At 33.9% G+C, this 11,080-nt stretch overlaps 1 protein-coding gene across 1 annotated transcript; it reads right to left on the minus strand.

Annotated features, from left to right (window-relative positions):
- Positions 1–1,487: 1,487 nt before the first annotated feature.
- Positions 1,488–9,753, minus strand: LOC133693735 (uncharacterized). The gene is made up of 7 exons (XM_062115021.1): positions 9,169–9,753; positions 5,362–7,389; positions 5,202–5,256; positions 4,370–4,518; positions 3,381–3,467; positions 2,633–2,761; positions 1,488–1,810 (listed from the first exon to the last, which is right to left on the minus strand). The coding sequence occupies exons 1-7, from the start codon at positions 9,235–9,237 to the stop codon at positions 1,718–1,720; spliced, it is 2,610 nt and encodes an 869-aa protein (XP_061971005.1). The 5' UTR covers positions 9,238–9,753; the 3' UTR covers positions 1,488–1,717.
- Positions 9,754–11,080: the final 1,327 nt, after the last annotated feature.

An 11,080-nucleotide genomic window follows, 5' to 3' on the forward strand; every position in this document is an offset into this window, starting at 1 on the left:
AGTGAATCAATAATTTAATACTCTTTCTTAATGCATTTAACTGATACTCTAAGTTGATCTTGTAGCTCCTCGAACTTGACTTCTAAAAGCTCTTTCATGAAGATATTTGCTAATTGTTTTTTAGTCTTGCAAAACTCGAACTCGATTTTTTTGTTGCCAACTGCTTCTTATAGAAAATGATATTTGATTGATATGTGTTTGGTCTTGTTATGAAATACATGATTTTTCATCATATAATATCATTGTAGATCCTTGTTGATATTCTTTCATATCTTCTAGTATTCTTCTAAGTCATATAACTTGACTTGTTGCTCCTGCGGTTGTCACATACTCTGGTTTAGCTATTAATTGTGATACAGACTTTTGCTTTTTAGATGCCCAAGAGAATACTCCAGAACTGAGTGAAAATGTGTAGTCTGAAGTGTTTTTCATATTATCAACTGATCCAGCCCAATCATTGTTTGTGTATCCAATTAGTCTTACTTATGTAGTTGGTCTATACTCTTTTATACCCTATAAGTATCTTAGTATGCTTTTAGCAACTCCAAAGTAAATTTGGCTTGGACTTTGCATGAACCTCGATAATAGACTTGTTGTATACATTATATATGGTCTTGTTGTTGTTAGATATTGTAAGCTCCCTATTAAACTTCTGAATGCTAATGCGTCCATCTTTTTTTATCCATCTTCCTTTCGTAATTTCTCATCATTTACAAGTGGAGTAGCAACGACTAATTTTTTATTTGATTTTTTAATTCTTTAACATTGGATTGATTAAGAATAAATGAGTTTTATAATTTCTTTTATTGGCTTTCTAGAGAGTTATCACAGTCTTTTGGCATTGGTTGCAGGCTAAACCGATTAACTCAGGTTTTTTTATCCTTTTTTTAGTCGAGCTTTTTTCAGTTTCATCTTTTAATATTGGATTGATTGGAAATTAGGTTTCATAATTTATTTTAATTTACGTTCTACAAGGTTATCATGATCTTATAATCTAGATCATAAGTTTATTCAGTTGACTCGAGTGGTTTTTTGAGTTTTTTTAATTGATTTTTTTAAAATTTCATCCACCAACATTGAGTTGATTGTAATCTGAGTTTTATAATTCGTTTTGATTTTTTTTAAAAGGTTATTTCAGTCTCAAGCCTCAAGTTTAACAAGTTAACCCAGGTTCACTCAGCTTATTTTTTTAGCTGAATTTTTTTTTTCATCCTTCAACATTGGGTTAATTGAGAATTGAGTTTAATAATTTTTATTTTATATTTTTTCTATAGGATCATAAAGGTCTCATGATCTGGGTAGCAGATTTGGCAGGTTAATTATAATTAATTCGAGTTGATATAATATATTGTTATTTTAATATTTAAAAAAAATTTCTTAATTAATTTTTTAATCAAATTATATTTTTATTAATCATCCGAGTCATCCTTGACATCAAATTAATTCTCATATAATTTAAGTTTTTTATGCTAAAAAACACATTAACATTATTTAAATGTTTTTTTACGTTAAAAAAAAAAATTCAATCCAACCGGTCGCAGCGTAGCACGGGAAACACCGTGTGGAATATACCTCTCTACCATGAGAGAACATTACTCCCTCTTTCGAAGGCAGCGGATCTACATACAACAGACTGAACATAGATTACAGAAAGAACCCAGAAAGCACAAGGAAAAAAATTAGCACCTTCTGAATACGCTCTGATTCATGGTGCGATTCAAACCAGGTGCTCCTGGGTTTGGTTCTTCTGGGCTAGATATTGCTTCACACAAGTTTGGTTTATCTCAAATATGAAAGGCATTCCCCTAATCTGCAAAATCACAAACACCGAGCAATTACTTACGATTAGGTGTATAGTGCAAGCATAAAACTTCGAGGAATAAAGCATGTAGAGGATAAAACCATTCATGGATTAAGACACCAGTGTCCAATTGCAACAAAATAAATTGCTTCTGTTAATGTTAGGAGAAAACAAATTTAAGGTTACCATAGGAACCTACAGATGCTGTTTAAAGGTGGTCAATTATGTGGGCTGTGAAAAAAGTGATACTAGAGCGGTTGGCACATAAAAAAAATAGAGTGCAATCTTGTAGTCAAATCACAGCATTGAGAAACTATTTAGGCTTTACACAATGCGAAAAAACAAAGGGCAGCTGGGAAGAAGAGAGGAAGAGACAAAGTTTACAAGTGCATATATAGAAACAGTCAAATTCTCAACATTACCTCGTAGGCTCTTACCTAATGGGTGTCAGTATGTGAATGAATGATATACGAGAAAGAAACTACATTAAGATTCAAGACAAATCAATTCAAGATGATAAATACTCTTTCTAAAGATGGCAGTACCAACAAAATGAAGAGGGTCATCTCATTCATTGTAAAAGCCTTAGTGAAAGACGGCATAACTTTTATTCTATCTACACGAAGTTTAAACTTGGTCATGATAAATGGCCGATTTTGTTATTGTTAAAAATTACTTGCATAAACCCTGATAGGTAAAAGCAGGCATGGAAAAAGCCAACAAAGAGTTCAGCACAGATAAAATTGCAGAGATCACTACATAGAAATTCTACACAACAAGAGCATCTTATTAACCATGCATAATGCTGAAGAAAGACCTATTGCAACAAACCTCAATCAAACAACCGGAAGAAAGGCCTAGACTCTGTCCAGGGGCTATTTCCTTGTCATTCACCGAGAGAGAGCACTTGCCAAGGTTTTTCAGATAAAAAGATCCAATTTTGTCCAAATTTATAGTGGCCTAAAAAGAATAAATGAATAAGTTAAATGCACTTAAAGAAAAAAGTAGGCGCCTTAGTGGACTAGCAGAGAAAGGTAAAAATAAGAGACATTGAATTTAGAAGCGAGAAAGCGTGGTGTGCATGATGGAGCCAAAGGAGGCTAAATTCAAAAAGATTACTTCATTCTTTTCGGCTACGACAACTTGAGTAAACTTTACTCGAATCTTTTGGTTTACAGCACTTCAAGATCCAGAACTCCCACATGTATTCTTGAACGGCCAGCAAGGCAATCACAAGTTTGATTTTCATGTGATTTTGCATTGCTATGATTACAAATTTTGTTAAAAAATAAATAAATGTAAATACCATCATCAATTTCAACCTATCTTAATCCATATATAATAAACAATTTTCACTTTTCATGACTCTTTAACGTGCAAATTTTCTTAATTTACCAGTTTGTTGAGTTAGTAAATGCTGGCAAGATGTTTGAAAGAAACCCAGCAAATCCTTGAAGTTACAAAAAGAACAAAAAAAAAACTTTCTGAATTCTAAAACCTTTAGGACACAAAAAGAAAACGAGAATAAGCCAAAAACAGTAACCATTAAAATACATCAATAAACTTGGACAGATCTCACCTGCCGTCGAGATATTTTATTAGCACGGCCTTCCCTTCCCAAGTCAATGTCGACAGTAACATCTTCTGTTGCTCTACCAAGTAATACCTGCACGGTCACAAGAAAATTCACATGCACTTGAATCCTACTTGCAAACCCAAGACATGAATTCTTAGCTTTATGGGCTGTCAAACATTATATTTAGCTTCAGAATTTAAGCTCCATACAAAAAAGTGAAAAACAGCATCTTATTGAGGTTCCATAGTCTTAGATTTAAAAAGAAAAAGAAACATAATCTCCTACTCCTAACTAGCAGGAAACGTAATTCACGCACAAAGATTTGTTACCGAACACCAAGATTCCTAAAATGACTTAAATGCCCACTGGAAATCTCCAAATTAACCTTACCTATAGCTGAGAGTTTTGATATTTTCTTACATGTGGAACCCAGGTCTCTGTATTGCAAAAAAATCATCCAAAAGTTCCAAACCACTTGCCCTAAAGTATTTTTTTTTATTATTATATAACTTTTCATGTAAAAGTTTACTTAACATTTGCATCCAATCAATTGAAAATAACATGATCAATTATAAAAGTTTATTATTTCTTGGTTTCTGTCCCTTTTGGATAATAGATGAATATTTATGTTAGATGTTAAAAAGAATGCCATGCTTGTCTGTATTTATATAGAACATTATTTTCATTATTTTACATACTTTTTAGATGATTACACAATAAGAACATCTCAGAGTGTCAATGTAGTTTATATATACATACAAATATTATTCACATTATTATTGATATTGATACAATAATTCTTAAAACAGAATGCAGTAAGTTGGTGCTCCAGATACACAATTTGGATGAGCATTGAGTCCATATATAAAGTTATAGCTCTAGTTGTGGTTTTGTAGGCGAGGCAAAGTACAAAGGAATTAAAAAGAACAGGACTCCTTAGAGCAAATACCCAACGTAGTAAGCAATCAAGTAAGTTTGCAGCTTTGAAATACCTCAGGCTTCTTAATATAATGTTTTGAATGGCGACCATACATAACTGCAAATGCTCCATGAGATGCAATGGATCTTTGCATATACGAACGAGCACCCTGCTCCAGCCTTATGATTGCTCTCTTCATGTCCTCATGCTGATATCTTGAGACTGCAGAGAACAATTGAAACTTATATGCCATGCTTAGATACAATGCATGTACACAGTACATTACTTTTCAAATGTATGTCAATAAACTCAGTTAAAGATATAATATGAAGCACAAGAACATGTGCACTTAAACACGCGTGCACTAAGGCGAGCACAAACACACAGATGATAGTGCATGTGATATCTTTCAATGATTTCAGTTATGAAAACTGAGATAGAACTTCAATCGAATCAAAGTAACTATCAATACAGGCAGCATATACTTGTATTTTCATTGCTGTGCAGATTACAACAGCATAGAGATTGTCTTAATTTTGCTCTCATCGTGTCAGAAATTCAAAACAACATTACACATATAATATGATTAACTAATACATACCTATCTAAGTTACTGTATGCATCTATGATCTAATAAAGCATTCATTTTCAAGAAAAAAAGGCAACGGGCAATTAAAAATAAAAGGGAAAAACAGATACACAGAATAATGCTAGAGATTTGTAAGAATATCCCCAGCCCCAAGATGCAAAAGATAGCACCAGGGTGTATCATCATGCGATAACAGATTTCAAGCATGGCAAGGACTAACAGGGTACAGAGAATTATTGCAAAGCTTGTGGAATGTTTCCAGTGGATCCATACATAAGAAAAGTAATTGCTAGGTACTAAGTAGACTGTATGTTACCTTCCTCACTGCAATACAAATCCTGGTCCTGTGGATCTAAGTCCATATCAAGTATCTGATAACAAGTGGAATTGCAAATATATATTATAAAAAAAAAGGGAGAAATGGTCTAAAGAAACCGAATAATGACCCATCTGTTTGAAGGTTAGTGCATGGTTACCATTGCTTCAATGTCTGAAAAATACGGTACATCATCATCACTCTGGATAGGTGGCTCAGCTGGATCTGATATTGAATGGTTTTCCACTAGTTCTGAAGCAGCAATATCTGAAGAGCCCACTTTCGTATGTGATGCTTGATGATTTTGAACTCCAACTGGAGCATCTTCTGCCTGTTTAACAGCAGACACATTTGTCTGGGGATATGTAAAGCAATCAGAAACGAAATCCAGTTTCTCTGTTAAAGATTCTGCTGAATCATGACTCATATGCTTCGCCAGTGGGGTTTCTGTAGTTTCTTCCTTCACTGTAGCAGGAACAAGAGTTTCCATCTCAGTGCCTGCTGAATTAAATTGAGTTGAACCACCAGAAGCAAAACCAGCACCACCCCTGTGAGTGGCTTCACTGCTGGGCAACTCAAATTTCAAAATATGATCACCTGCAGGATGGAGTAGACCACGCTCTGGCATCACCTGTAATCTGGTCATCTGAGAAGATGCGCGTGGTTGTCTAGGATTATCTAGATCCCTATGCACCACTACTGGAACTCCACCTTTTTTATTACTTATTAATTCCTTAACAAGTAAAGAATTTGGTTTGCCAGCATCTTGAGAACTTCTTGATGCTAAGGAGGCAGCTGAACTTGGGTGCCACTCAGTGGGGAAGAGTATATCACCATTGCATGGGATCTCTGTGTCCTCGGAGTTTAGCACACAGCAAATAACCCCATCTTTCACCTCAGGATGAGGGTCTAGAACTGATGTAGATGAAACAAACTGCATCTCAGAATTACAAACTACATCAACACTGTAGTGTGACCCTCTATCCTCCCATAAGTTTCCAGGACACATACCAGAGTGATTTTTTAGACAGTCTGCTGATGTTGATGATTCTGGTTCAGTTACACTGAGCATGTGATTTTCATTTTCACTATTAGGTGAACTCAATAAAATTGTATTGAGACAAGCAATGTAAGGATCAGTGCTGAAATCTTTTCCATCAACATCCACACCTGACCCTTCCTCATCATTAGACAAATAATTGGTAAGTTCAGCCAGAAAATCTTCTGTACTGTGAGAAGAATTTTGTGGCACATCAGTCAGCATTTCCATTTTTAACTTTGAGTCTTCATGGAGATCATCATATTCTGTCAAACATCTATTCTTAATATCACCATCATCAAGAAGTGAAAAGGGATCTCCCGGGTGCAGATCTTTGTCACATAATCTAAGATTATTTGGAATATAAGGCGCTGAAATCACTTCATCCATTCTCCACATTGGCATCTCATGAAGTGGAGATGGGTACTCCAAATTGTGAAATGACGAGCCGCGATCTGGAACTGGTGACTGAAGGACTTCCTTTCCATCAAAGTTGGAGCACCCATGTACTAGATCATCATTCACTGGCAATTGTTGACTGAATTCCCTAACCACGGTTCTGCTTTCAGTGTTAGACAGATCCTCTCCAAGTATACGGGGAATGTGTTCATGTATATTGTCTTGCTCCATTGGATAGTCTTCTTGAAATGTATTCTGGAATTGAGTATCAAAGGCATGGGCAGGATCACCATCCATAATTTCTGGAAAAGCATGATGCATGATGTCTAAATTAGATTCCTGATGAACAAAGTGATTTGTAACTGGATCTCCAAGCGTGCATTGTCCGGATAACTGCTCATATTCATTGCCAGCATAATTGCTATTATTGGGGCCAACAAGAAAACTCAAATCCATGGAGTTAAATGGTTCGCTGCAAATTCTTTTACGCAGAGCATAGTAACAACTATGAACACTTTCAGTTTTCCTCTTCCCTGAAAAATATTTATTTTCTTTTGAATTTCCAGCTCTGCTGTATTTTGACGGAAGAGTTGAAGTAGAACGCTCAAACTCAGTCATGTGAAAAGCAGCCTCAGCAGAAACAACTGGATCATAAAGGAGAGAATACCATCGATCTTGTATTTCTCGAACAGTGAATTTTCGAGAAAATTGCACCACACCTTTTGCCAGCGATTCCAAGGAAGCACCAGCCTGCAAAACATAAGTAAGAAACAAAAATAAAAAGGAATTCCCAAAACAATCACACTGAGCAAAAGCCAACAAGCTTTAACAGTAGATGTTTAATTACATAATAGTAGCAAACCAAGGACCCGACCCTACAACAACAACAAAAAAGAAAAGATGAAGAAGAAGCTGTGCCAAGCACCAATTGATGAAAAATTTTATATGCCATGCATGGTATGTCATTTCAGTCTTAAGAAGCACAAAAAAATGGACAACTGCTAAAATCCACAAGCTGCAAAGTATAAGCAGTCTAATAAACACATATATTCAAAAAGTTTAACAGAAAGAGAGCAATCAGGCAATGGTTCTTGCTAGCAGATGAAGAAATAAAATTATCACTGTCAATAATAACTATATTGTCTTAAACTGCAAGCAAAAAGAATCCATGGTAAAAATCCTCTGGTGTGCAATGTGAACAATTACAAATGCATCGGTTCACACAGACATCCTAGCCAACAACTGCAACCTAAATCTTCATGTTTTCGAGTTAGTATTCTATGTTTTCCAATATATGGTATCTAGTTTTATACAGTTTAAGAAAAAATAACAAGGAACGTAAGCTTTGACTCCCAATACCTCTTGGCATATCCATGGATGTTCTCCCTCTTACCCTCACTAATGTCTGCTAATAACAGCACATGGACAACATCCAGAATAAAAAGAATGCAATACCTCTCTCTCACAAACGCCCGAAATTTCTCCTCTTAAAATACTTATATGAGTTCATACGAATAATCAGTGCTGGTCATACATGTCACCGTTAATGCTTTCTGGTTTTGGTAATGCCACTCACTCACTCTCAGTGCCCCCTTTTGCACTATATATCTTATGAAGGATTTCTTTTTTCAATTTACATACAAAATGGAGCATTATAGATATCTATCTTAGTATCTTGGCTTATACCTTACTCCCAATGCCTCTATTAACAGCTATCACAGGGTGATTGAAACCACATAGATTATCATAACCACCAGAATCACAGTCACTGAAACCACATATATTATCATAATCACCAGAATCAGCATACATGGAAAGCAAGGAAAATTTTATGGTGCACCGAGAGTAATTAGTAACATCTCATTAGTTACTCTGGGCCATCCTGGTCCACTTTGGACCACTTTGAAGAAAAAAATGAGATATAAAGAGGAGAAAGAATAAAATTCATGACTCCCTCAATAAAAGGAATAAAAATATCTTAAACTAGTATTTATCTCTTCTATTTGTATCTATATATTTCTTTAAACTGAGTCCAGAGTAACCAATAGGATATCATAAGTTACTCACTGAGCACGAGAAATTAAGAAAGCAGAAGCTGACAACCTGACCCTCATCGTTTATCATTAAGAAAATTGGAACTCACACAAGAGCTACAGTCTTCCATTCTGATAGCCTAGAAGAATATATTGTCCAGTTACAAGTCAAGAACACTATTATAAATACATCCCTTTCTCTTTCAGTTTCATATATCTTCTCATACTGATTACATTAACATATTTATAAGTTCGAATTCAGATTCTCTTCTCAACATTATCAAGCACGCCCTTGTTAAAATCATTATCTTTAGAGAAAAATCATGCGAAACATAACAATCTTGTTTTAAGAAAGAAACCCAACATTACAAAAATAACAACAAAAATATTTACTTGAACAAATATAAAATAATGGGTTTTATTAATTTTTTAAAAGAAAAACTATTAACAAAGAATTGGTGAGAGAGAAAGGATAAATGATAAAAAAAAAAATTACCTCGATAGAATTTCTCAACAAAACGTCATCCCCTGGCATCCAAGGAGAGACAGGGCCAAGAGCTCCCATGACTAAAGAATAAACATGCAAAAGAAGAAGCAGCAAAAGGCTTTTCTTTTATTGAAACATGGACAGTGAAGGAAGTCTGGTTCTTGCTGGTGCGTCGTGCCGGCTCTTTCAGGTGACTGGAGATTTCATGAAAAACCCATGAAAGTAACGTCGGTGATAGGGCGTGTGAGCCAACTATTGCTTTCTCAGTTGACGGAAAACTGGGAAACTTAGCTAATTGTCGCGAGCAGAACTTGTTACTGGGGGTTTGACCTTTTGACTAAAAAGAGGAATCCAAGAGAATTAAGTGAGTTTGACGGAACTACCCTTGACAAGAATTGACAAGAACCACCGTTTTCGTTCTTTCCACCGCTTGCTCTTTCGGTGATGATGGGCTGTCACTGGAAACGGCTGTGGTCAGTCGCGAGTTGAACATTAGTTAAATTCATAGCGCTTTTATTTCTGCTTTTTAAGAACACTTTAAAAAAAATAAAAAAGATATATTTAAATTAATTATTTTAAATAAAAAATTATTTTTGAAAACACTTGATATCAGTAATAAATACTCTTAATAATTGTTGCAGGAGGCGGCGCCTGGGATTTTTATGTTTCCAGTTAGAGCCGAAATAAAAATGCCTTTTGTTGTTTCATGTTATATTGGAGGGTAGTTGTGTCCACCTGAATTACGGGATGTGGGGGCAGAAAGATTTTGCTGGTAGCCCGTGAAAATAACGGCATTTGATTTTATTTATTTATTCTTTTTTTATTTTGTGATTCAAAAGGAAATTGAATTTCTCTTGGATTCTGAAATAATTAAGTAACGTTTGATGTTGAAGAAAAAAAGAAATAAAATGTGTCTACCTAACCTTTTTTTCTTGGAAAATCTTGCCTTAGTCCAAAAATATCACTTGATTTTCAATAGCATCTTATATTAATTAATGTTTCGATTTCATCCAAGTTTATTGGATTACCTGAATTATTTTTTATATAATAGCAATATTGTTTAATTTCAAACGAATTTGAAACAATATTTGATAAAAATTAACTAGTTCTTGACAAAAATAATTGTTAGAGATAAAATTAAATTTCTGGGATAATAGTAATAAAATTACTTAGTTTTTGATAAAATTGAAAATTGGGTTTTTTATATTTTTTTGGTGGAGAGTCATAGTGTGTGTGTGTTTAATAATATAGTGCATGGTGTTTTGTAAAAATATATTTTAATTAAAAATATATTAAAATATAAAATTATTTTATTTTTATATTAAAGTATTTTTGAAATTATTAAACTGCCTATTTATATCTCATGAGAATAAATTTGACAGGAAGGATGGCTTTGTGGGATTTATGATTTTTATTTTGGAATGATGGGTAAGGCTGGAGTTAATTGAAAAGGAAGAAGAAGTGTGCTTGTCTCGAGTAAAAGAAGGGGGAACCATTAGGAAATTGTCAAGTAATATTTGTCCTAGACTTCCGTGCGGAATCATCCTATCAATTTCATAATTAATTATTGGATGATGATTAGGTAATGGTCAGGTATCTAACTAATATTTGGGAGTGGTGGAAGTTACGAATAATGTTTTTTAAATTCTTTTTACTTTAGAAATTTATTAAAATATTTTTTTTATTTTTAATAAAAAAATATTTTAAAAAATAAAAAATATAATCAGCCCACGATAATAACCAGTACTATGATAAAGGTCATTAGTTAATCCTTCTCAATCCAATAATTTCCTAATATCATTTCAATTTAGAAAATCTACTAACATTGTGAAAAATGAGTGTTAGGAAATATGATTGTTTTTATTTTTTAGATGCATTTCAAAAATATATTTTACTTTAAAAAATATTAAATTTATTTATT

This window comes from Populus nigra, chromosome 5 (assembly GCF_951802175.1).
Source record: "Populus nigra chromosome 5, ddPopNigr1.1, whole genome shotgun sequence".
In the NCBI taxonomy this organism is placed as follows: Eukaryota; Viridiplantae; Streptophyta; class Magnoliopsida; order Malpighiales; family Salicaceae; genus Populus; species Populus nigra.